The sequence below is a fragment of the Amphiprion ocellaris genome, chromosome 8, assembly GCF_022539595.1.
Source record: "Amphiprion ocellaris isolate individual 3 ecotype Okinawa chromosome 8, ASM2253959v1, whole genome shotgun sequence".
NCBI lineage: Eukaryota > Metazoa > Chordata > Actinopteri > Pomacentridae > Amphiprion > Amphiprion ocellaris.
The window spans coordinates 21,678,858-21,706,848 of record NC_072773.1 but is presented as its reverse complement, the minus strand read 5'-3'; the positions used below and the strand labels follow the sequence as shown (position 1 = coordinate 21,706,848).

Here is a 27,991-nt window from a genome sequence, read left to right as displayed (position 1 = left end):
TTAACTGTTCAGATGCCAAAGTCGTTAGTTATCCAAGAGGGACGGTAGAGTCCGGGTCGGTGTGAAAGGAGGCAGCATGTAGTTGAAGTCAGACCCTGTTAGTTTCGGTATTTACACCTCACTCTTGCTCCAAACCGCTTCGTTCACCTGGAGGCTGCTTCAACGTCCAGCCGACATCATGTTCCTGCGCGGCTCTAAAAAGCGACGGTCGACCCGCTCGGTAAGTGTCTGCTCTGTCTTTTACCGAATATTTATCCCTTATAAGTCCACAGACACCGTCGATAACAACTTGTTTTAACACAGAGCACATCTTGACATTGTTTTAAACACTGTGTCCTCGCTTCGTTCACTTGAGGTAAACTTGTTGGGTCTCCAGTTCAGAAAACAGCCCAGGCGGGACATCGTCCCACCTTCACCTGGCTTTTGTTTTGGTCGTTTTCTTTTTCTTTTTTTGCGGAAAAACACCACCGGTTCTCCTAAAATAAATGACGTTATGCAATTTTACTGTGCTTTGTGCCATAAAGTGCCACATTCTTTGTTTCGTGAGTCATGTCGGCGCCTCAGGTAGTCAGGAGGGGTCAGCTACGTCACACCTGTACCTGAGCAGGTCGGATGTGGAGCTGAAACCTGAACACGTTCAACACCAGGGCCAGACTCCCAGCACGACAAAACCTGCTCTCAGTGATGTTATAGCTGGAGTTGTTGCCAAAGAAACACACTCTAAAAGTAGTCTGGTAAACCCCACAAATATTAGTACTGTTGGGTCTTGGATTCAGACTTCAATTAATCAGGTTAATCTCCGTTATTAATAATACTGTTGATCCTCAGCTTCATTATGCATTCTTAAAGTAGAATTTTTTTTGTAAAGTTTATAATATTACTATGTGATATACTCAGGAACATAGAAACAGATAACACCTCCAGTGCAGCAGAGCCTGTTTATATTATTCTGTCGTAGTTTTATACTTGAAACCATGATTTATCCCATGGTATTAACGCTCAGTATTGGTTGTAGAAACGTTTGCCCTGAACAATTTTGAGATTTTGAGTTAATAATAATAATACATTTTATTTAAAGCGCCTTTCAAGGAACCCAAGGACGCTTTACAGAGAAATAAAAGTCAACGACAATAATTAAAAACTATCCAATAAAAAAAAAACAATAACAAGAATGACGCTCACACAAATGTGCAAAACACGGACTTTACACAAGTCATAAAACACAAAACCAGAAACACAAACGTTTACCGGTGAGCAGCGGCAGCCAGATGTGCCAGCATTCACTCAATCCAAAAAGTTTAGATTGTGACACAAAGTAATTCAAGAGATTTATTTGACTTAATTAAATGCATGTTTTGTTTTGTTTTTTTAAAATACTAAATTAGATAAATCTTTTAAGCTGCAAACACTTTGATGGGTTGGGTTGATAAAATAGTGTTGCTAATTGCATCAGCTTAATATTGTCTCATTTAAACTCAAATTTTTACATTATTTGATTTAACACTAAATTCAAATTTTGTTCACATTAAGGTCATAATTTCAAGTCTTCTTTCCTTGCCTAGTTAACATTTGAGCAACTTAATTTTTCAATTTGCCAACTTAAAAACTGGTGCTCATAATTATGGTGACTAAGTAGATAACACTGACAATCTTTTTAAATAACGTTGGAATGCTTTTTGATAGTAATAAACTCATGACAACAACATCTTTTAGATTGTAGATGAAAAGTTAATTCTCCTAACTTAACATAGTTTGTTGAGGTTGTTGTAGTTCTAACAGATTGATGCAAGCTGTTTTAATTGATGAATTATTTTTTATTGTTGTTCAGCCACACCATTAGTATTTATGGCCAAGGACTACCAAACCATCATTCAGTCAGACTGCTTATTGTTAAAATCACATACAAAGTGCACTTGTCTCATAGCAAATCAGATTATTTTAGCTCAGTTGGTACTCTCTTAACTTTGTTTCAAAATCTTTTGTATTTAATACATAACTTGTGTATGTGCTTTAACAACACTTTCACACTCAGGGTACCTGCTCCCATCTTACACACACACACACACACACACAATAACTACACTCAAATATTAATGAGTATCATCAATATTTGAGGCAACACTCCCATTACATCAGCACAAGAAAAATGGGATATGAATCATCTTACAACACTGATGTTTACAGTGTATCGTAAACACTTTTCTGAGATGCATGAATATCACAATTTAAAATACAATAAAACTGATTCACGTGTTCCTTTTTCAGGCAATAAAGTGGTCAAATGTATTGATTTTATTGTGAGAGCCAAGAGAATTAAACTTCCTCAACCTAGCCACATAGTTATACCCACATACCATTTACATTTTTACTCCGCCAAGGAACGCGGCAGAGGTATGTGACGGTCGGCGTACGTTTGTCTGTCTGTTAGTCTGGGCACAACATTACAGAAAAATGGAAGAACAGATTTGGATGAAATTTTCAGGGAATGTCACAAATGACACACTGACCAAGTGATAAGATTTTGACAGTGATGTCTGGATCCATAAAATAAATTACTGTTCATTATTTGAAAATGGAGGCCATAAATAAATTTAGGACACTACCTTTACAGCAACACTGGGCTCAATATGAAATTCATGATCTTCTCAACCACAGTGTCTCTGATAATATATGTGCAGAACTCTTTCAAGTCCATCCCTCTTTCACAGCCTGTAATGTACAGTGGCAGTGTTAGACAGCCTTCGCTGAGCCTCATTAGCTTCACGAGATTCAAATATTCACCATATGGATGTTAAATAGAAGCACAGGTGTGCAGAATGCAGATTAGTTTGGCTCAAGATGCTAAAACTCTTACTTTCCCAGTGATTGACTGACAATCTTACAAACTGATCAAAGAAAGAAAGAAACAAACTTACAACTCTGCGAACACATTCTGAATTGCCAGAATTAGCCTGTATGTCCTTTTTTTAACTGTTATTTTGTGTCTAAGAACTTCTGTTATAAGATAATGTGTACTAAACCTGGGGAATGTGTGTTTAGCATAATTATACATAATAATACAATAACAAAAAAGGGAAAATGTAAACTAACAGCAGCTTACCAAAGTATCCAAATAACTAACAGCCAAGTTTATTTTGATTTCCTAAACACTGAAAATTCTGTCCATGTGTGATGATAATCAAACTACTGCTTTATCAACAGTAAAATAACTGTGACTTGATGTTAGATCCTGATCGATCTTGTCTCCGTAATTTATTATTATAATTATCCAATGAAGTTGCTTCTGTAGTTCAACGGGCACAAATGCACACCACTCTCTGTCTTTTGGGAGACACTCATGTGGATCCTGCTGCTGTCTGACGCTGTAGGTATTTAATAAACTCAAAGTAAAGACTTCTTAAAATGGCTGGAAGCGACAAAGTAAAATGTGACTCTGTGTGACAGCTCACCTCTCTGATGTGAAGGAAAGTACATTGTGTCACTTGCCGTAGGATTTGCTTCCAGCTCTATCCTGTCTCCATGTCTGGGATAATTTGTAATGACAAATCAATTAACTTATCGGCGCTGTGTCCACATGTGCAAATACACTGCTTTTCGATGTAGATTCTACTGATATCTGATGCTACAGGCATTTAACAAACTCAGAGAAATGACTCTCACTGAAATATTTTTGGACAAATGTTGGTGCAGAAAAGTGGAAAATCTGTTGAATCCAACTCAAGCTACCGTTGCTTGTGTGTGCCTGTCTGGTTATGTCACAGTTCATTCTTGTGACGTGGTGAGAGTGATATGGAAATGTTACTGTCTGACGCAGTGAGTATGTCACTGTGACTTTTTTGAAAAAGTGATAAGGATGTGTGTTGCCTTGAGATTAACAAGAAGAAGTCCATGTCTGAACGGGGCTTTAGCTAGTATTCAGTGGTCTGGGTCTGGATGAATATCAAGTCTGGCTATTTATCTTTAGCAGTAAATGCTTTTTAAATAGCGACTTTCTGAATATCTAGCAGTGGGCTTTTTCTTTAAAAGACATTTTGAAATGTGACAATAGATACTAAATATATTGGCCACTATAACTATTTCATAACAACCATCACTGTATTTGAATTAAAATGTATTTACTTTGAAAGGGACAATGTCAGTATTAGAATAAATCTACAACATTTAGGGAAAACAGCTCATTTTAATCGCCGGTCCATTTGCCTGATAATGTATGTATGGCATCTGTAAATAGTAATTACAGCTCATAGTATTGTATTGATGTTACTATTGCTAGCTGTGTTTTCATTCTATGTCAGGTCAAAATGTCTACTGTCAGAAAGGCCTTTGACTGCATCAAATCTCCACTCACTTCAGCGAAGTCAGATCATACTTTTATTCACCACTTTTACGTGTTAGAAACATTCCGCTGTTAAATATTGTTGCTTGAGTTGATCATAGTAGCAGGAAGTGGTAATGCATAAACCACAAGAGCAACAAAAAGTGTTGTACCTTGAGATAGGGGCCATGGAGACGGACAATCCTGTCCAGCAAAGAGAGGTGCATCTACTCAACATGCCGAGACACCAAAGGCCTCGACCTATGACCTGTCATGTTAATGTTTAATCCACCCAGGACCTAAATGACAATCATTTCTCTCATGCAGGTAATGAGCTCTTTAAAAGGGCTTTCTCCTACCACTCTCCCACTCTCCTAGCATGTAGTATTGGTTCACATGATGTAATTCAAGTGTCATAATTATCTTTCCCCCTACATTAGTATAAGTAATCCCTGTCTTAGCCAGTATTGTGGCATGCTGATGTCAGATAACAAAGTTGGCAGCTATTCAGTTTGTCCATTACCTGGTTACACCGTTACTTGGTAGCAAGAAATAGCTTGAGCAAACAACGCCAGCGACACGTGATTTAACCTTATAGCCACTTAGTAAAAAACAAAGGAGCTGATATGAAAAGTCTGACGCTGGTCTAAGTGTGAGCATGTGAGCTGACTCGAACTCGTGAATGTATTATTTACTTTACCCACACTGAGTTTAGAAGAAACTTCCTTCCACCACTCCCATCACATCCTTCATTCACAGCACAAAAGAAAAACCTCATTGTCGGGACACAAACTTGGCACATTATCTTTTGTGAAAAACAAGGTAAACTCATACGAAATTCTCTCGTCTCTGTGTACATGTGCGACATACAGGATGCTGCCATCATGATAAGGAAATGTTGAACTTGCCGACATTGGCTAATGTTCTTGTTCCTCCTTCCTGTTTCTTTGATCAAAACTCTTTCGCTAAGGATTAAATTATATGTTAATAGTTATATAGTTTTTTTTCCCCACCTCATAATCTAGTTTGATTTTGTGATCACATGTAATTTTATTGACAGTTAAGGCCATCTGCTGGTTATTAACCTAATAGAGCATGAAATTGTCAACTCGTGCTGAATTATGTAGTACACCACCTAAGATGTTCTCCTGTTGTTTCTTTTAGCACATGATGGGACTAAATATTTCAAGTAAATTTAAAGCTTTTCTCAGGATTTGTAATCCTTCTTCCATCATTATGTCACAATTGAACCCTTCTTAGCTCTTAATTACCATCTGCCCTCCACTGAGTGCTATGTGATGTTGAACCCCTAATCTGTTTTATGTCAAACATTTCAGAATTAGTCTAAATCATTATGTTGAGATTAATTAATCTGAAAAGCAGACCTATATCTCATCAACCAGGCGGAGCACCAGAGACGCAGTGGTCTGTCATGCTGCATTAAAAAAAATGGCAATAGAATTCAGGAAATCAGGATTTCCAGAGGCCTACAGCCCAGTTTTTGAGATTTTTTTTCTGCAGACCTCTGCAAGATTACTCCCTTATTCAGCTTTAGCCTAAAATGAAACTGTATTTTTTTTTAAAGAAGAAATAACACCCTGTTCAAATGAAAAGTTGCATCATTTCTAAGCAACAAAATACACTTTTGCTCACACCTGGGTTTTCCTGCTGCTTGGTCAGAGGCTTATACTGGGTAGTGATAGCTAATCTAAGCAACTTTTAGTTACATATTGCTGTGTGACAACATTATTCAGTTGACATCAAGAGAGCAGAAAAAAACATAATTTGTCAGAAGTTTGTAAGAATTTAGAATTGATCTCACTCCACAAAATGTTCAAGCAGTTGTGCTCTAATGTTTGAATTTTTTTTGCACTGCTTCACAAACTTCACTGTTAAAGTTATGCTTTTCTACAAAAATCAGGTCAAAGAGTGGAGAAGAGTGACAATGAAAGCATGAACATATTAAGTGTCATTCCATGTCTTCACTCTATGAATGGAAAGACAGCAACACCCTGTAGTATCCTGAAGTGTAATCAACTCAGGTCAGCTACAGTTTCCAAAAGTGTTACTGTCCTGCAGCTATTAACTTTCACTCTGTGTAACCTTAATAAATGTAATATGTAGAAGTGTAGCTGTACACCGGTGTTAAATGTACAGACATTTTGTAGTTTGTGCCTCCTGGGCCCAGTCACCATGTCAGTGTGACAACTCAGGAGCTCCTTCCAAAGGAAATTACAACTGAAAGGTCCAGTCATCCAGAAATCATCTGTCCGCTTCATTTAATCCGTCTTGTTACCTTTCATACCTGCCTTTGTTAACGACAATTGGAGTGAAAATCAAAGAGGTGGTTAATAAGACAGCATGGAAACAGGCCGATTCCAGTGTGTGTCTGTGTGCTGTCCTATACGGTAGACAGTGAGGCATTCAAGCAGCATATAAATTGTTTTTCACTGTCAAGGAGGAATACTTCATCTAGATTAAATAGTTTGTCTTCCTTTAAGCAGTCATCATTGTAAATAACCAAACATATCCACCCCGGAACCACTTAACTACTCATTTCTAATTGAAAATACCCATGTTCATGTACCTGCGGTCTCTAAGTTCAATAATATTTCACTTTAAGCCCATACAACAACCCTCAGAGATCAGTGAGATAAGCAAAGTAAACTCAGTGTTGCCCTAATCAAAGTCATGCATATCAGTACTTGAAAATGTTTGTGAAAATCTCAGCTTGGGAAAAACAGGCTTGGCATGAATAATTATGGTTTAGTGGTTAGCGTGGTTTAAAACAGAGAGACAAGTGAACAGGTATGCACAGGTAGCTTGCTGTATCACATATTTGCTTTTTATTGCTTTGCTCGTTAAACTCGGTGCCGTGCATCCTTATGTGCTGTTTGTTGTGCAGCCCGTTTTAAAAGCCTTGCCAACAGAGCAACAGTTCAGGGTTATTCTGGATTTATGTGCACAGTGAATAAGCTGCATGCACAGTCCTTCTTTTTGAATAGCAGAGTGGAAAACAACCAGTAGGAAAAAATACTGAGATGAGCACTATGTGGCTACAGCTCTTCTCACAGAAGGCAGCAGAATTGAGGCGTCAGAGAAAAAGAAAGTAGAGACGGAGCGACTGCATGGAGAGGGAAAAGGGTGCAGCTCTCATCCTGTGTCTGCTTCCTTCCTCTCATCTCTAAAAGAGGCCTGAGTCTGGTGCAGGGCTGCAGGAATAGAAGTGAGATATGAGGTAGTTGGTTTAGTGCTAAGCCGTGGAGTTGCCTTTGGCCAAGTTCAGTGCGCTGCTCAGCACTTTTAGCAAGAGGAATATTGGGGATTTTACTTTCTATCACTTCAAAACACACAATATAGCATTCCTCAAACTCTGTTGAATTTAACTGTGCGACTGAACTGACTGGTCTTATACAAACAGGTTTACTTATGGGATAATCATGTCAAATATGGGATTTCGCAGTGATTCCTGGTCATTCTTCATCGCAATGATTAGTGATCACTCAACAGAAGCTTTGTACATTCAGCTTTTTAAAAATTGTCATGTTATGAGCACAGCAGCACATTTTAATCAGTGCTGTGGTTTTATATGCTGTCATATACGAGCAGTGTCAAATTGCATTTTTCTTCACAGATATGCATATTATGTCTCTCTGCAAGTTGAAACTCACATGCAGTATAATGGAGGGATATTCATTTACACGTGATGTCATTAAGTAATACATTGGCTGCTCATACTCCACCACAAACTAAAGGCTGAAGGATTGAGTCTAAGTGCATTCTGCTTGTGGCTTAAGTGGAAACTCTACTCGCTCACTTAGTATCATGTTGATGTTTCTCCAGCCATGTCTAGCAAGCTCTGTATTTGCAAATTCTACTGTTTTAAGTGTCTTTTGCCAGAATGTGTGAATGGTGCTCCTATCAGAAGGTATGTGAGTTGAAGTGTCTTTGTGTTGTTTCCAGCAGGAGGAAGAGGACCCAAACAAAGGCCAGCCCTGTATGCGCTGTGGAGACCAGTGCCCCGGCTTCCGTGTTCATGGCTGGAGGTATGAACTGTAGGACTCTTAAACATTGCCAGAGTTGCCTGTGAACTTTCCAGGAAATGTTTGTTTCAGGCTGTGTATACACCTTTAGTGGAGTCATGGTTTCTCCTGCTACTTTCTGGATAATAGCTTAAAAGCAAGGTCTAAAAGTTTTGCGGTTATCTTCAAATAAGTGCCTGCTGCTTGAGCTAAAAAGCTGTTTGACTAAGTTTTTTTTAATTGAATGTATTGTGTGTATAAGGCCACTTAATGTCTGGACAACAGAAAGTCAGGAGCAACAGTCTGGAAGACACTACGGCTTTGTGTGGAGAAAGTCTAACAGACAGCACAGTCTGCAGCATATTTTGATACCTGTAAGTTTGGATTTTATGCCATTGACAAACAGATGTTTACTGTGCATGTGCACGTGTACACGTAAGTGTGTTTTTTTTCACGTCTTACAAAGGACATCAACGTTGTTACCAATGGAAATCAGCTTAGTTTTGATCTGTGTGCACGATGAGGGCAGATATACATTAGAGGACAACAAACATGACCCAGTCAGGGCACCACATGATGCTGACAGCAGATCAGTCCGACTGACGCTGGTCGTAAAGAATCAAGGGTATAGACTAATGAGAGCCATTAAGCCCTGACATCCACAACAACAGCAGCTGCATTTAGTTTCACTTGACATTATCTGCATGTGGAAACAGAAGCACAGCAAAGCACCAGGATTACCAATAGTCACCCTGTAACATGTGCTGTATGTCCAGGCTGCAGCGATTTAAGCCTAAAACCACTTTCTCTGCCATGTTTATCATTTATCATGCTGAAAATAGGGTCATATGGTGTATTTGCTCACCCAGCAGCTTATAAGGTGAAAATGTATTATCTTCAGTGAAGGTCAACTGAGTGGTTATCTGGAACCGTTTTTTATGGACACAAACAAGCTTTAGTCAGCAAAATGTCTTTGTACGATGCTCACGATGTGTTTGAAAGGATTTGTAACTGTAAGACTCTTTCTTGTAATTCTTGCTTCTTAAACTTAAGTGCTTGCCGCATATATCTTACGACTATTAATCAGGAGTTGGTAAATACTGTCAAAGTCTCTCCTGACCAACAATTTATTGTCGTCTGTTAAGCCAGTTTTCGTGAGCTTTTCCTTGACCCCCCCCCTTCTTTTCCCTCTCCCTTTTAGTCCTTCAGTGTATATCCAGCTGGTTGGGTCTCTTGGTTAGTCTAATCCTGTCAATCACGCTAATAAGATTAGTCTTTACTGCTGTGATAGTAACCCTCTCAACCACTTCATACTCCCCTCTGTCTCCTCCCTTTCTGCTTTTCAATGCAGCTTTCCCTTTTCAAATGTGATTTTTGTGTATAAAATCAAAAAGTTGAAGTTGCTATCAAAACATTGTGCCAAATTGAAGATTACCCATGTTTGTTTCACTTTCATAGAGGAGAAGAAGCAAAGAGTCAGTTGTTTGGAAAGAAAATATGTGATTCAGATTATGAACGACTTTTTTCCAACTACATTATGTTGTTTTTAGTGCTTCTAGACCATTGAACTGTAGAGGACAACCACCAGTCTGACACAAAGCTAGATGAATCAAGACAGACAGAAGGAGGATTAATTCCTAGTTATGAAAGCTGCATTTAGAACCCCACATGGGCACTGCATGGCTGAAGAAACTGTGGCTTGGTGATGGAGAGAATAAAACAAAAGGCACAGGAATGCGTAATTCATGTAACCAAAAGGCTGTAATTGTATCTTTTAGTTTTTTTTCAGTTCTCTTTCCTCTATTCAGGTCAACACAAAGGCTTAGAAGTTGGTTTGTAATCTAAAACACGTGTGCTGCACTTTACCTCCAGCCACTGTACACATCGATCTGTTTACAGTGTGTTTAATCTGTGTAGCATTAACATAAAGCTGCGGTTTATTGTTTAAGTATTTGGATTCTTATGGCAATCAGATCAGAAATGACTTTGGCTGAGGTGACAAGGGCACATGTCTTGTTTAGAGTCTCTTGGCTGATCCAGGAGAATGAGGAACATGAAAGTGATTAAATGACTGAGATTTATAGGGGTCAGTTCTTAGGACCCCAGAGTCTGGTGCTAATTGTATCTTCCATAATAACCAATTTAGTGTCACACCTTCGCTGATGGAGAAGATCATCCAAGTGACCACAGGCTCAGCTGCTGATGCTCGCTGAGAGGGAAGTGATCCATCTTCATCCTGAGCTTTTTCAGACAGAGCTTAAACTGAGGTGGGGGGCAGATGGTGCTTCCGCTGCCCAGCGGCAAGTGAATTGAGTTACTTTTGACCCACAGGTCCCCACCACGCTTCAGAAGTGTTCAAAGTCGCCATTGCTATTAGTCTGGGTGGCCATGTGGCAATTACTCAGTCACTAATTAGTGGCAGAGAGTTATGAGATAAGACCCATCTGTTTCTTAGAACCACATCTAAGGAAGGTTCACTGATCCCCGCTGCAGTTATCCACAGCTATAGATTATCACACCAGCAGCACCCATTTAACGCAGAGGGTTATCATATGGCTGCTATACTGGATGTCTCATCAAGTTTAGTCACTATACTGGCCTAAAGTAAATCTGTAGGCCCAAAGGTAATAGTCTGACAGTGCGAAAGTTAAAGTTGAAGTTGTTATTTAAATTTAAGAAACTGGAATGCATTTTTGTTTGGCATTTTTACCTCAAAAATCTGAAATTATGTCAAGATAGTTTCAGATTCTATAGTAATGGATTGATTGACTTTTTGTTGAACTTCTACATTGCAGCTTTCACAGCTGAGCAGTGCTGGTGACGTTATTGCTGAAGTTGCTGAACTGTTAATTGAAATCACTTTTGTGATAAAAGCAAATGAAAATGAACAAATAGCGATGAAAGAACATTAGTAATGAAGAGTCAAAGCATGCTGGGCCTTTTCCAGCTGACATGTCTTTACTGATATTCCTCCTCAGAGAGTGACCAAAGTCAGAGGAGCTGCTATGAATTCAGAGATGTGTCATGACTTCACAAAGACTGAAAGGCATGCTGTTTGTTTGATATTTCACCCAGAGACACTTTGTTGTCACGCATGGGCGTCTTGATCACATAATATGACAAATGGTGCACAGCTCAGCATTGCTCATAGGCTCAAAATCTGCTCCACTTACTTCTTAATAACTGCATCAAAGCTACAATCGACCATCTGTTATGAATCAGTTACACCAGGCTGGTCAGAGAAAGACGCAGTGAGTTTACTCTTCGTGATTGTCACTCGCACTGTGATGTTTCATATCTTCAAAGGCAACGTGAGTAAATTGTGAGGCTTAATTAAAATGTGTAGAAACATTTATCTTTTTGAGTAAATTTAGAAACTGCATGAGCTTGTGTGTACTTTGAGATCTGTGTTTGTGCTTTTGTGTGGTGTGTGGTTGTATACAGTGTAGTGAAGCCTTTTGTTTGAGCCCACTATCAGGACAGAGGAGGGTGGGAGTTGAGGGTGGCGGGGACATTGAAAAGGGCTGCGCACATAGAGAAACTATCACATGGAGAGAAGCTGCCATAGAATAACCTGCTTACTGACAGACAGACTTTTAGACAAGAGGAACCCATTGGATGCAGACCTTTACAGTTTCAGAGGAACACAAGTGTGGATGGGATAGCATCAACAGACCAACCAATTTGTCATGATTACAGCAGGTAATGGAGAAACTATATTTAACTGACTGACAGGATTACAGGGACTTCAAACTCAAACAGTAATTAAGTTGGGAGAATTGGGTAGACTGAATGGATATTTAGTGTTTTGTGTTTAGAAGATGGTTGTTCTTGTGTGTCATGACCTTACTTTGTATTGTTTTGTACGTAAAGAATTATCTGAATGAGCTTTAGGTACAGAATATGACGATATATATAGGTAGTACTGTTGTTTAACTCTCTTTACATATCTTATAATGTATCTTAACATTGTAAGATATGATGACTTAACGGAGATGATATTTTACTTTAAAATTTAGAAAGAAAAGTGCATTTGAAAGTGCATGTTAATATCTGGGACTTGAACTTGTCATATTGTCTGTATTCTGCAAAATGTAAATTATTTAGATTGTTGGATATCAGGTGAGTTCACTGGAAAACACTGTCCTTATCTGTATGTCCTAAGTCAGTCTGCTTTATTATCTTGAGATTTTTTTATTGTTTCATTACTATAGCCATTAACAAAAGATGTAGCATTGACAGTGTTTTGACCCAGCAAAGCAAATTTAGAGGCAGATTCCTGCCTAAAGCAGCATCTGCCATGTCATTTGTAATGAGACTCATGGCTGGTGGTGGACTTTAGTCCAGTTATCTTGTATTAGAAACACCCTGATGTCTGATATGAACACGGACGCAGCAATACATAATTCCTGTTTGTCTGAATACTTCTTTTCTTTTTTTAAGCAGGTGTATTGTGGAACAGTGAAATTTGTGGAAACTGTACATTAGTGTCTCTTCTCACAAAAATGATCTCAGACACAACTGGTTTGATTTTACCTGCAATTAGTCTTCATCAATTAATCTGATGGGGTCTTTTTTATATCTAATTGTCTTGTCTCTCGCATATGAGGTGAAAATGCCTATTAACCTTTTTCAGAGTTCTTAGAGAAGCTTTGTGCCATGTTTTGTCTGGAATCAGCAGGTCTTTGACATTGGGCTGGTATAAAGATGACTTCAGTGACAATCCATTATCAGTATAGCTGCAGATTAATAAACTAACTGATTATTTTAGTAATCATGTCAGTTCTAATGTTGACAGCAGTTTGGTGAATTACACATTTTGCCATTTACAAAATTATATGCGTCAACTACCATTACACTTTGACGTAATTATCTGTTTTCAGGTAGACACAGTTGTTCTTGGCCTACAATTTCCACTAGGAGGATCAGAGTATATCTGATTAGATTTTCCCTCATTTGATATTTCTTATTCATTTTTGCCTTCTCAGCACTACATATCCAAAGGAGACACATCCTTGTTGTGTTACATCAGAGACTTGTGACTCAAGTAATCGAACAAGACAAGGCTCAACACAGCTGGGCTCAGTCAGCTGCAGTGCTCAAGTACCTTTCAAAGTAGTTGTAGTGTACTACTACTAGTGTAGTGAAGTTCAGCGAAGTTCAGATGCAAATAAAAGGGCATGTTTTAGGAGAGCTTCTTTGGCAACTGCACCATAAATCACACCATAACATTTAAACTACCTGTTTAATGTTGTGTTGTGCCACCAAAACTGTTCTGACCCATTGGACTATGGACACTGGACTTCTGTGGTGTCTTAGGGACATTTGCAGTGAATACTTTGGGTCCTGTAGGTTTTGTAGGTGGGGCAACCGTGGATTAGGCTAGTTCCAGTGCATCCTGCAGATACACGATTGGGCTGTATCTGGGGACTGTTCAGGCCAGATGAATACCTTGGGCTCCTTGTAATAATCCTCAAGCTGTTCATGAGGAGTTTTTGTGGTGTTACAGAGCACATTGTCCACATTGTAGGGTGGAGGTGCTTGGTCTGCGGTGGTGTTTAGATGGGTGGTGTATGTCAAGTAGCATCCACATGAATGCCAGAACCCAAGGCTTCCCAGCACGACATTGCATTGTAACAAAATGATGAGTTGGTTGGTCTGTGTCAGTTCAAACAGACTTTAGGAAGTATGTTGCTTCCCTGTCTCAAATTTCGTTCAGCATTTACTTAATTGTTATTTTGGACTCAAAACTAAGTTCTGTGAGTGTGGCCTCTGCTGGAGACATTTAATCACTTTGATCTGCTGGAAACAATTTGGTCCTCATCAATTTCTGAGCTGAGGGAGTTATATTACAGGAGATAGTGAACTGTTAAAGTAATGAAAAACATATGAAATTCCCAAAATTCTGACAAAATGTTTTACAGAAGTTTAGCTTGGTTTTGAGTCCAAATAACAAACAGGTAAGCTCAGGAACACCTCATCTGAAATGGCACAGATGACCCCAATGACACTCTCTTCACTTGTCAGTAGATTTAACGTGGCCAGTCAGTGTATGAATCACTAGGTTTGATTTGTATCTTTTCTGCTGTATATGTAGTGAGTTTCTATAACCTATATCGAAGAAGTATCATTTTAAATGTTTTCACATGTACAAAAATAGACTTTGGTCAAACTGAGCCCTCTTGGCAAGACATCTGTAGAGAAATCTGCACTAAGAGAGACATGATTTGAGACTTTGCTGCATACTTTCAAACCCCAGATTCTTCCAAATTGGCACTTCTCTCAGTGACTGTAGACTGCCTGCGAGGGCTGGCACCTGCTGGCGATTAAAGCCCTTATAAGTGCTTTCATCATGTGGAGGCTGGTAGTGGTGGTGGTGGGGATGGGTACTGGTGGGTGACTGGGTAAGACATGATACATCTGCCATCTGTCCCATCATGCCGAGTCTCTGGCTGTGTCCTCCTACCCACTTACACAGGCGTCATGGTTCCCCCCTTCCCTTTTTGTTAACACAGACACACACACAAATACAGCTGGGACTAGATTTATACCAGTATGGCTTAACCTAAGCTCACTTGCTGTGTTTACTATTATTTATATTATTACTACCTGCTTGGCAAGCATGGACATATAAAGCGCCAACTCAAGACAGCTGCAAATTAGGACGTGTGCTTGTTTTGGCCCCAAGAAAAGGAATCCCATAGTTGTTTTTCTGTTTTGTCAACTCCTCAACAATTACCTTGCGTTGGGGAAAAAGAGTTGAGCACATTCACACTGACATGCAGTGATGACCAAATGTCTCCAGCATTTCAAAGGAGACTTTTTATGAGGTGATTGATTAGAGGAGTAGCACTCCTGCACTTTACCAGCAGTTGTGTGTGTTGGTCTACTAGGTTTTTGGTTGTGTGGGGGTTGGGTGCTGGAATAAAGCAGCTTTGTGCCTTGTGAACTTGAGCCACAAGTGCCAGCTGGCAGGCCGTTACGCAATCACAACAGAGATGTACACATGCACTTCATGCCGCATATGGCCACATTGTCGCATCCACTCAAATGCATGACACCCACACCTCGCTGACAGCCTGGGGCGCTTTAGCCTGACTCCACCGGTCCCACACACAGGCACACCCACCGCCAGATTGAATGTGGTGAAGAGTGAGAACAAGATGGGTTGTAATTCGAGGCTGAGGGAGATTATTGCTGCCATCTTCACCTCCCTCTCTTAACTGCCCTGGATTGACAGCCAGGCTTATGTCAGTGACCTCATTTCCTGCTTGTTTGGTATAAAATTGTTGGGATGTGCTGGTCCAGATGTAGACCCTGTGAGACGTAGGTTGGTGAGGACATGAAGTGGTCTGACATTAATTTTAAAGACCTCCTCTAGGGAAAGTCCTTTTCTTTTACCTTGTTAACATGTCTGTGTAGTGTATTTTATATGCTGGAATATATACAATGGGTGAAATTGGCAGTCAGCGTCGGGGTTAAGCATTACTATTTTAAAACTGCAGTGTCTCAAAAACATGAATCCAGACTGTAGGGGTTTCATACATAACAAACCTATAGAATCAGTTCTGTCTTGTGGGGTGGGGCTTTCTGTATCATTATTTTTGTTAAGTATTGACTTCCTGTTCAGGCATGTACAGCCGAATTACTCCAATATTACAATTTGCCATTGTGTAGTATACAGTGTTTTTACAGTGTCTGAGCAGAGTCGTAAGTGAGCTGGTGTGCTCAAACTGCAAGGAGTGAGAAGGGGCTGGTGGAGAGAGAAGCAGCAACCTCATAGATATGCGCATTCTAGAGAAAGCAACAGTGTAGAGTTACATCTAAGCTATTTAAGGGCATGAAGTAAAAAAAAATCTAATTATGTAACTTTGACAGACAGAGATATGGTTTTACCCTTTAAATCAATGACCTGAGGGCTGTACTATGAAACAAGATTTATGTGTTAGCAAAGTATTTTGAGCCTAAAGTCAGAGTTTTAATTCTTTTGACCTGCTAGATCATCATGGTAACTGATGCTGCATAGCTATCCTGCCCTGGAGGAGCGTCTCTTCAGAGTTTGGTATTTAAATCAACTGTAAGAGGCACCACTCTTTCACCAATTATTTTACGAATGATTCTCTATGGGTGATGCAGTTTCTTAGCTCTGTCTGCAAACCTGTTGAGCTATTTGTTATTAATTCCACTGAATGAAGCCATGCAGTTACAGTAATGCCAACTATATGTGTTGCAGTGCCACGGAAACATACATATATTCATTGTGGGATGCAGAAAATGCATGTAGATGTTTTTATATTTGTTTCTAATTTGCTGCAAGGTCTATTTTACACTGCTGGTACCGCAGCTAACAGAAAATAGATTAGAAAACTGATTAGTCCACTGGTATTTTTCACAGAGAATATTCCATCAATGACATTAATTTCTCTTTGATTTGGCCAAAACGTAAATGATTTCTGTGTTTCAGTATCACGTTTATATAAAGTTTAAAATCTGAAAGCTCTAAGGTGCGTCTATGTCGGTTAGAAATAAGCAGCTGAAGTAAGAGTCACTGAGTGGTAAAATATATATATCAACTCTCAGTTAACAGTTTTTACTGGCGTTCCTTTTTTTGCATGATTTGCTGTAACAGGGCTTTTTACTGTCATCATTTTTTAATGTTCTTTCTTGGTCTCCATTATAACAACCTGTTCTTCTTAACTTAAGTAGATGACGCACACTCAGTCTCTTCTGTGTTGAAGAAGAGTCACATGACGTATTAAACACCTCATTTTATATGAAAGTGCACAGGGCCTGAAGAAGAAAACCTGGTTAACAAGAACAGTTCATAACCGCTTTCATGATGCCCATTATCTTTGATTATGATCGAGTTGGATTACACAAAGAAAGCTCGGCTGTGTTAAATTTGTTTTGTAGTCCAGCCCTCTGAGAGGGGCTTTAAATGGGCCTGGGGATTGTGTTTTTGTGTTGTTCCTTATCAGATCACACCAATTGTTGTATTAGTAATTATGGACTGCAGGGAGTCTAGTTGAGTCAAGCTCAAGAATGTGTGTGGGCTGGTTTGTTACATCATGTCAACACAATGTGTGCTCTTAAACAATATGTTTACAAGCTGTGGGAGTGCCTGTATCAATGTGGTGTAAACGAGAATTACTACTCACAGCCTACTGTTTGGGTTTGTTTTCTGGGATGGTCTTGCTGCCTTGTCCTAATAAGAGTCTTAATTGTAAGGCAAAAAGATCAACTGAATATTGAAAACAAATTTTAAGTTCTAATGTATTTTCTTTATATTTCTGCTTTGTCAGGAAAAGATGGAATGATGTATCTTTTGCAGTGTATTTTGTACCTTAGTACCTGAAGCACCAGGAGAACCCATCTATGATGTTTACTGAAATATATGACATTTTCTCAGTTTTTGCATATGTTGTAAATCACCTTTAAAGTGCCCAGGGATGAAGCTGTCTGTGTCTCCACAGGAAGATCTGTGTACACTGCAAGTGTGTGCGAGAGGAGCATGCTGTGCGCTCGGTGCCAGGGCAGCTCGAAAAGATGATGACAAAGCTGGTATCAGACTTCCAGAGGCACTCCATCTCCGATGACGACTCGGGCTGCGCCTCTGAGGAGTACGCATGGGTCCCACCTGGGCTCAAGCCCGAACAGGTAAAACCAGGGTGCAGACGCAGAGTCAAGACATAAATTACTGCCACACAGGCAGCGTGATGCTAGCTTTCACATGTTCATGCATAGACTCAATTTGATAACTTGCAGGTTGGTGGGAAAATATTTAGTTTTTCATTTATGTCAGCAGTTGAATAAATTGCTCTATAACTGGGTAAATTACCATTTGCATGCTGTCATTTATGCCTTTATGTGAACATACTTGTCTCATCATACAGGTGTACCAGTATTTTAGCTGCTTACCAGAGGACAGGGTGCCTTATGTGAACAGTCTCGGTGAAAGATACCGAATCAAGCAGCTGCTACACCAACTTCCAGCCCACGACAGTGAGGTAACCGAATCTGGCTTTGGATGCTTCAGGCTGTAATAGTGGTCAACTAGACCTTATACAAGTACCTAAACAGACAATAGCTCTATCAACAGAAAAATAATGAGCATAAATTATTATAATTTTTTTTTTAAATGCAAAACATTCCCTCGTCCAGCTTCCTAATTCTGAGGATTTGCTGCTTTCCTTTCTTTTAGGCTTTATATTGAACCGTATTAAACCAGGGTAAGCAGTAGCAAGAGGGCAGTACATAGAATATAGAGCAGAGGCAATACAAAAAAGCACATAACTAGAAGTAACTAGAGATTGTGAAATATGAAGAGACTAATAACAAATGTTAAACAGATGTGATAAGAAGGATTATGTAAATATATGCACAAGAAATTAAATAAATACATATGACATAATGGTTAATTGTAAACTACACGTATTTTTCTGTTGGATGGGCTTTTCATTATTTTTCTGGCATTTTATAATATTTTAAGTAATTGGTAGATCAATTGTTAATGAAAGTCATCATCAGCTGCAGCACTGACACCACCTACATATAGTTGGATGTAGTTGCGTGCTAAAAAGAACCTCTGTGTTTTTTGCAGCCCCAGTACTGCAACTCTCTGGATGAGCAGGAGAAAAAGGAGCTGTGTCTGTTCAGTCAACAAAGAAAAAGAGAAAACTTGGGCCGAGGCATCGTCAGACTTTTCCCTGTAACCATGACTGGAGCCATCTGCCTGCAGGTGCAGAAGAATTTTCTTTTTTTGATTAGAATAAGTAACAGATTCGCTCATGAGGCCAATATAAAGCAGTATAAAACAGCAGTATCTCTTTATGTAACATTGATGAATGATGTATGTGAAAGTCTACTAAAATACACTGGAGTCATGTAGACTGGATAAAGTTGAGGTGCAAGTAGGTGCAAGCATCGCTCCCGGGCTACAGCACACTGAGATTTAATGATTACAGGGCTGTAAAAGCAGATTGCTGTGCATCCTGGAGCATTCACCATTTGATAAAGGATAAACCACCTGACTTCCTTCCCTTTGCGCCACACCCCTCTCCAACCACATCTATTTTTCCAGTGCGGCAGACAAATCTGTGGTGGAGATATAGCGGTGTTTGCCAGCCGGGCAGGACACAGCAGCTGTTGGCACCCTCAGTGTTTCCAGTGTGCCTCCTGCAGTGAGCTGCTGGTTGATCTCATCTACTTCTACCAGGACGGCCAGATATACTGTGGCCGGCACCACGCTGAGAGGCTCAAGCCCCGCTGTCAGGCCTGCGATGAGGTAACTGTCTCACAAAGATGATGAATTACTCTCATCAACAACTGTTTTAAGGAAACAGTATGCCATCGGTCAAATCTCTGTCTGTTCTTATTCTGCTGTCACCTGTCCACTGACAGCAACAGTCTCTTTTGTAAAGCTGATGATAATAGAAAGATTTTTTTACTAAAACCTTGAATTCATCATCAATCAAGGTATTTCAGCCTCTCCCCAAATCACTGCACTAGTTGTAGATTTTTCTGCTTGTTTTGAATGGCCTCTCACTGTGACTTAAAGGATTAGCTGAGATAGTTGACTAATGGGTCTGCCAGGACTGATATTCAAGAGTTCTTTAGGCCCAGAGGATGGCTAAGCCTGCAGCAGGAGGGCACAGATAGCATCATTTTTCTCTATTTCTGTTAACCCAAATCCTCAGTACTTTGCAGTATTTTCACCACCGTAATTTGTTTACTTCTGTATCCGTGAAATGACCTCTCTGTCGCTCTCTCCCTCTTTTACTCTCAATCCTAGATTATTCTAGCAGATGAATGTACAGAGGCAGAGGGAAGATACTGGCACATGAAGCACTTCTGCTGTTTTGAGTGTGAGGCTGCGCTGGGCGGTCAGCGTTACATCATGAGGGAGAGTCGACCGTACTGCTGCTCCTGCTACGAGTCCCTGTACGCAGAGTACTGTGATACCTGCGGAGAGCACATAGGTACTGTATTACCACTAAAGAAAGAATACCTCTGATTTACTGGAGTTGGATAGACTTTCATGGGTACATCACTTTTTCAATGGTCAAGTCAGTTTGATTTATTAAGCCCAATATCACAAATTGCAGTTGCACTTCAAAGGCATTTTGCAATCTATATAGCATGATTCAACTTTTTAGTATTTACTAGCAGCATGCAAACAATTATCAAACATACTAATAAGTAGGCTATATGTAATATTTGCAGCTGTATGGGCACTTTAAGTGTTTCTTAATGTACAGTACTTGTCTACACTCCCTTGTGAAGACATCATTTATGGGTATGGATATTCAAGGACACGTAGTTGTTGTTATAATACTACTTTTCTTATTAGAGGATTCTGTTCCATATACAGGCAGTAGGTTGTATCATGACCATGCATACCAATGACACTGAGGAGATGATGAAATTTATGTTACATGGACCATCACAAAGTCGCAAATGCAGAAAATACAACACTGTCCTGAGAGTAGTTGACAAATACATTAACAAGCACATCAGCTTCTAACTCCATTAAGGCGTGTTAGAAACTAATTAACAAATGTTTATGAATCACTTATAAATGTAGAATGGGAAAAGTATGGATTTCAAATTTCAGAATGCCTTAGAAGGTATCAGTGACAAATTGAATTTAGAGATCACGTTTCAAATATTTTCTCTTGCCCACTCTAGGCAGTAATAGTGGTTATAAAATGTTTTTGAATCGGATTACAGGGAGGCTTTCTACACCTATAAGCTACACGTGAGATTAAACTGCATTCTGTGTGGTATTAAAAAGGTTTTGAAAAGTCTTAAATTTAATTTGGTGAAACGTGCAGAAAGCCTGAATAAACCTCACAAGTCTGAGCCATATGCTGTCATAGATGACTTCATTGTGATCCAATGAAAGCAGTTTAATAACTTGTACAAATGAGCCCATTTTAAGGTCAGAGCACTCTGAAAATGACTTTTTCCACAATAACATTCCAACCAGCTGTCTTTTGCCTTATATTTTACATTTGCTTTCATGCCAGCTGCAGGGATGAAATTATGGATATCCAATAAAACTCCTTATATGTAACCTGTGAGTAAATATTCGTCTTGCCCAATGAGCAGAACTTTTAAATATGTTGTGAAACTCATGAAAGCACTTTTAGTCATGAGAAGGCAGCAACATGGCATATTCTGTGCCTGAAAGGGGTTTAAATGTTATCAGAGAATGTCACATTTCTCGCATTAGAAGTTCTAAAGGTAGCTAAACAAAGTGGTTTAAGGTGACAAACTGGTGTAACATGTTATATGAATGCATTGACATTTAAAGTAACTAGTATGAAGTCACAATTATGTGTTACAGAAGTATTTTCATTCAATTGTATTTATTTGTAGCACCAGTTCACAACATATCTTCTCAAGGGGCTTCACATAGTAAGAGAAGTCAATCAAAGCAGCAGAGCCATTAATGTGTCTCCATTTAAAACATAGAAACAGATATAATAAAGATAGGTGTGCAGCTGTCACAAATATGTCTAATGATGAAAATATTTCCTCTCAGGTATTGACCAGGGCCAGATGACATACGAGGGTCAGCATTGGCACGCCGTGGAGTCATGTTTCTGCTGCGCCCGCTGTCGACTGCCTCTGCTGGGCCGTCCCTTCCTCCCTCGCGGGGGCCTCATCTTCTGCTCCAGACCCTGCTCGCTGGGCGAGGACCCCAATAACTCGGACTCCTGCGACTCTGCTCTGCAGAGCAGACCACCTCACCACAATAGACGAAGTGGGACGGAGAAACGCCACCAGCTACAGTGTGGTTCTCCACTACAGCCTCTAGAGGGCATCCACCCCACTATAACTACTGCAAAAGACTGCATTCATACTGCAGTAGAAAACAAGGGTGATTATGAGAGATTGGTTTTTGCAATATGAACTACTGTGTAGGTCCCAGTGAGAGTATGTAGTGTTCTTTTCTTTATTCCAACACATTCATTTACTCTGTTCCTCTCAGGTGTCCACTGTACTGCTCCGGTTCAAAATGGACTTCCTTCGCCCAGCGGTCACCCTCATCCAAGAGGCTCCTACTCTCCTCTTCCCCACATTCATCTAGGAAATGGCTTAGGTCCATCCTGGCCCAGTGACCTCCCACATTACAGTTTACTGCCAGGAGACTGTACTATCAAACCTCCAGTCAGTGATCTTCAGTTGCAAGCAGAGCTAAATGGAAATGCTGGACTACCTGGTCTTAATTCAAGAGGAACCTCTGCTGATAAAGACTGTAGGAACTGGGTGGAAAAGACCAATCAAGCAATGCAAGGTATCAGGAAGCACTGATACTCAACACACTTGAGATAAACCGGTTTCAGTATTATATAATTCCAAGCCTCTCATCTGACTGACTCTTAACTACACTATGTCTTCTGATTTTCTCTCCTCAGCATTTCCTCCTAAGAAAAACTCACACATGAACCAGCTCATTTCCCCCGACTCACCTCCTCTACCACTAAACAACCCCTCCACCCTCCCACCTCCTCTGCCCGTTAAGTCTCGGGACTTGATGCCCAGAGATTCACCTCCTCCAACCCTCCTTCAGCCAGAGGACAGACCCTCAGATTCTCCTCCCCCGCTGACTCGCAGCAGCACAGCCAGAGTCAGCTTCAGAGAACCGATCAGCAGCAGCTACTCGGTTGAGGAGGATGAGGATGAAGAGGGGCACCAAGAGGAAAACCAGCAAGAAGAGGAGGAGGAGGAGGAGGAGGAGCAGGGAGGTTTTGGAAGCAGATTACATCTGCAGAAAGGCATCCCACCACAGATGGATCTACTGGGTGAGGAAAAGTTTTAACCAGATAAGCGAGTTGAACATTCATAATAAACTTTATTTATATAGCACATGTCAAAAGTAAAGATACAGAGTAGTTCACAGTAAATCATATGATAAAAAGGTAAAATAATTCAGATAAATGCCAAAATTATTATTCATTAAAAAAAGACAACTAATAAAAGTGAGTTTTAAGAAGAGATTTTAAAGATGATGCTGAGTTTATTGGCCTGAGATCCTCCACCAGGGAGGGACAGAAAAAGGCCGGTCGCCTCTGAGGACAAGACAAAAATTAGGACACATTAGGGGACCCAGCCAGAAGATCTCAGGCAGCGATCAGGCTCATAGGGACTTACAAGATCAAAGATACACGCAGGAGCCTTTAAAAACAAGCATTAAAATCTTAAAATCAATTCTAAAACTATTTGTCTTTGCCTGCTTCTCCTGCTGGTAACAGAGTAAAGTGCATTGCAGTAGTATGGGAGAGATAAAAGCATGGATGACCTTTCCTGGTTCTGCAGAAGGAAGGTGCAGCCAGACTTTGTTTAGTTGTCTCAGTTGGGCAAAGCAGGACGGCACCTTTTTAGTCGCCTGAGCATCAAAGGACAAATCAGAGTCAAATATAACGCCAACACTGGAAAGAAAAAAACTGTTTTAAAAAAAATAAATCAAAAAATCTGGCAGCATGGGAGTGAGAAAAAATATACTAACAAACTGTGGAATACTACAATGTTTAAAAAAAAATGTAGAAAATTAAAAGAAAATAATATTTTTAGCAGTAAAATAGTGTAATCAAATTTTTGATGTGGACATCTACAGTTTTGGTCTGTTTTATTTCAGTCAAAAAGTAAATAAAACTTTTTTCGGTAATTTTATTAGAGATTATAGGTATTAATCAAAACAAGAACATCTCTAAATGAAATTTGATGATTATTCGTTCAAATAATTTCACAAATCTGTAAAATGCACTTTTCATTTTACAGTCAAAAGAACAAATTCCAATTTGTAAAAATAAAGGTTTTTGATGTGGAGGGTATTGACAGTTTTATTTCATGGTTATCGTGTAAATTATTGCTTTTTTCTATCATTTTACTTATTTTATTGATCTATTTCACCTTTGTTTAACCAGAAGAAATCCCACTGAGATTAAGAACCTCTTTTTCAAGGGAGTCCTGGCCAAGATAGGCAACAGCAAATACAACACACAGTTATAAAATTACACAGTTAAAGCATAATTAAAATCCAAACAAAAAAACAAGCAAAAAATTAAATACTTGTTATCTTCTGTAATTAAATGAAGCAGGAAAAATCTGTAAAATCGCAGTAAATTGTTTAAATAGAAGTGTATCTATCTCTGTTTTTTAATGTGTAGATTGCAGGCTTCTTTACAAAGAAGGGTTTAGTTATAATTACCTCTGGTTTGGAGTTTTTTAATTGCTTGACATTTTTGGACATCTCAGAAAAGCAGAACGTCATACATGGTACATCCGTGGTACCAGGATTCACGGGCACACCCAGTCAAGTTCATGGTGTTTGGCTCACAGTTTCTTTTTTCCAATCAGATGGCTCTTCGTACCAGCAGCGCGGCCTGAGACGGGGATGGAGTCGCTGTCGTATCCCTTCAGATCCTGCCCTCCACCAGAGTTCAGAGCGGCGCTCTCGACGCTCGCGGCCCGATCGGCCCCACCTGGACACCCTGGACTGGAGAGGCGAGAAAGAGAGAGACACCTGGGGCCCCTCCAACTCCTCCTCTTTAACCCTCCAGCAGGGCCACTACAAACACGGGGACTCCTGTTCTACCTGCTCCTCATCCTCAGATTCGGAAGAGGAGGGCTACTTCCTGGGAAAGCCCATCCCTGTTCCCCCACAACTTCGAAAGCAGGAGCCCGAGGGGGGCAAAGACAGAGAGGCAGACGAGGGGAAGGAGGTGCGGAGAGACAAGGGACTGAGAGGCAGCATCAGACGGAGACGTGCTCACAGTCTGGGTGCAAAGGACAAAGATAAAAACTGTGCTATCTCCTAACCCCCTGCAGCTAGCAACATTAAAACACAGCATGTTATTTTTTAAATTATGGTGCATGAGAAGAGCTAATGACCATCATCAATCTGGTGTTTACCGGGTTTATGACGGTGACGTAACGTTCGATCTCACACACATATGCAGACTTTTCCAAAAGGTGAACAACAGCCATTGTTCCCGACACCATTCAGCAAAGGGAAGCAAAACAAACCTGAGAAGTCTCTGCCTTGTGTTTGAGGTTTTGACGTCTTGTGATGAATGTGGATTGAGTATTTGTTAGTAAGACTGTGTTGCAGTTAGTTTGAACTGTTGTTACCTTGCTGTGAAATATGACTGCGTTTTAACATTATCGTCATCTACATATGCAAACCTGCAGCAGCACGTATGACCCGGGGCCAGTTTCACAAAGACAAGATTCAACTGTAACTTGAACATAATTCAGACAGACTGAACTATTCCACTGTGTACAAAGCTATCAAAGCATAGCTAATTTTAATTTAAATTTGGACTTTTTTTCCACACTAATAAACATAGCTAACTAAGCAACCATTTCAAACAGCTCAGCTCTGCAGAGGGTGTTTACCTTCCTGAACATTTTAATAGATACAGAGACATTTAAATGGCAAAACGCAGTGAAGTTCAAATGTTAAATCCACACTCAGGCTCAGTCCACACTCTTCCCTTTTCATTCTGTTCTCTAAAAACCACAAATTATGAGCCATGTTTTCCATTTTTTTGTCTTTGGGAACACTGGTCAGCAGGTGTCATTAGTTGTAACCATGGAAACATACAGACAAATGACAAATAGGAAACACCCTTCATTCCTACAATGAGAGGTTTCCAGTTGCTCTGTTCTATTGTGGGGACATTTTGCTGGCATGATTTGTCATTTTTGTCCTTTTAGAGGAAAGAACCACTGCAAATCAATGCAGAGTTGTTCTAAATGTTGAACTTTATCCTATTAGTCACTCCATGTAAAATGAATCAGTGCCTCCCACCTGACCGGCTCAGAATCAGCTGACTTTTTTTGTACAATAGCTTTTGTGTATTTATTGAATCCAGGCAAAATGTTCCCTTCCTACTATAGTCTGTGACTTACAGGCAATTGAATTACATAGGGATGGGTCAAAATTTGCACTTTTTATTTTAGTATGCATTTCCCTTTCTAACTTCATAATCGAAAACACATCTGAGTTCTGTTAAAAACTGCGACCAAATCAATGTTGCATCCACTTCAGGTGTCACAATCTAAAGCAGAAATCTCATTTTTGTTCACTACAATCTTACCCATAACCAGCTAAGAGCATCATGATCATGAGTACAGAGCAGCAGCTCTTATGTATACATCAGTTTTTTTTGTTTTTGTTTTTTTTGGAATGTCTGTGACAATAAATCTTGCATACCCTGGATGTGTTACATGTTTCCTAAAAAATCCACTGGAGAAAACCTAGAGGAAAAAGTGCGTTTTGGGTAAACTTTCAATCATCATATCACCACGTGTGACAGGTGGCTGGTCAAATCAAGTTATAGCATATAAAAGCTCTCATTTTTATGTACATGTTGATACAAGGCTCGTCTTCTAGTCGTGATTCCTTCTGTGCCAAAACAGTTTTTTAAAATTATTTTGTAAAAAAGTTCAACCCACCCCGAAGTACTTTGAGGTTCTGTAACTCAGAATATATTCATATCTTTATTAAATATAATAATGTTACTGTACATTCAAACAAATCTGCTGATTTCAGGAAGTCAAGTGGGATTTTTTTTCAGTTTTGATAAATTTTTCATGGACTGACCCTTATAATGAAACATTTATATCCTGATGGAAGTGGTCTCTTCCAGACTGATAATGCTGCCATCCACAGGGCCTGTTGTCACTGAATGGCTGGATGAAAATTATGTCAATAATATACTACTGCCTTCAACAACACCTTCAACAGATTCTGAGCCAACCATCAAAACACCAAATTAGAAAATATCTTTTGGAAGAATGATATTCATCCCTTCAGTAGAGCTTCAGATTTGAAGAATCAATTTCAAGCTGCATGATGAAAAGAACTGATGCTTGACTTACACACTTTATGTTCATTTTTCCCTTAATTTACACATATCTGTAACTTTGAGTTAGCCTGGGGTTAAATATATTTTTTGGACTACAAACCATTAAACCTAAAATATCTTTGCAAAACTGGCCTCAACACATTCCTCCTTCATGGTTTATAAAAAGAATATATTTTATTTCCAGCTCTCCTGTAACCATTTTTCTGTGCTCTTATATATAATATATTACAGTTATTGATACTAAATGGCCAAATAGTGTGAAAGTAAGAAGTGTGGTGACACAATGTATAACTATTGTGAACTTTGGAGGTTACATTTGTTGCCGTTCAAGTGAAATACCACAAAATCTGTACACATTCTTCAAGTCTGTAATTATGCCTGATTTAAAGGTCGTCTATTTTTGTATACTCGGTGTAGGTCACCCTTCTGTCTTGCTTTATTTGGGGGTAAAAGGAAGCGATTATAAGGCCTTTGTGTTTCTCTGGTCATATGATGTACAGGAGTAAAATTGTCCAACTCGTTTATCGATATGTGTTGTTTTTTACACTTTACACACTCAGCGTGGATCTATTGAGGAGTAGATGTTGTGTTGGGGAGTTTCTAGAGGAATTATGATTTCAGCAGTGGTGGAATGCAACAAAGTATGTGACTATTTCTAGTCTTGGATTTTTGCCAATACCAGACGTGCAATTATTTTCCAGCTCATTTTGGCCGATTGCAAATATATTCATGCATTTTTTCCACGTAATTGCAGAGAACATCAGATCTCTCCT

General features: G+C 39.6%; 1 protein-coding gene across 2 annotated transcripts; it reads left to right on the top strand.

The window, feature by feature from the left end:
• The first annotated feature begins 20 nt into the window (after window positions 1–20).
• prickle3 (prickle homolog 3) lies at window positions 21–27,744 on the top strand. Of its 2 annotated transcripts, XM_023288120.3 has the most exons (11): window positions 21–220; window positions 8,279–8,361; window positions 17,811–17,994; window positions 18,231–18,344; window positions 18,938–19,075; window positions 19,418–19,621; window positions 20,129–20,315; window positions 21,884–22,222; window positions 22,334–22,639; window positions 22,761–23,147; window positions 24,703–27,744. In XM_023288120.3, exons 1-11 carry the CDS (start codon window positions 179–181, stop codon window positions 25,161–25,163), a joined length of 2,445 nt encoding a protein of 814 aa, XP_023143888.2. In that variant the 5' UTR covers window positions 21–178; the 3' UTR covers window positions 25,164–27,744. The 2 variants fall into 2 exon arrangements, with proteins under 2 accessions (XP_023143888.2, XP_023143896.1); XM_023288128.3 differs by lacking the exons at window positions 21–220; window positions 8,279–8,361 and adding an exon at window positions 11,888–12,039.
• Window positions 27,745–27,991: the final 247 nt, after the last annotated feature.

Excerpts from the sequence above, each read along its gene's own strand:
- prickle3 (XM_023288120.3), top strand. The coding sequence starts at position 179 with ATGTTCCTGCGCGGCTCTAAAAAGCGACGGTCGACCCGCTCG. Across the intron at positions 221-8,278 it reads AGCGACGGTCGACCCGCTCG|CAGGAGGAAGAGGACCCAAA; the intron begins GTAAGTGTCTGC and ends TGTTGTTTCCAG. Across the intron at positions 18,345-18,937 it reads TTCCAGCCCACGACAGTGAG|CCCCAGTACTGCAACTCTCT; the intron begins GTAACCGAATCT and ends TGTTTTTTGCAG.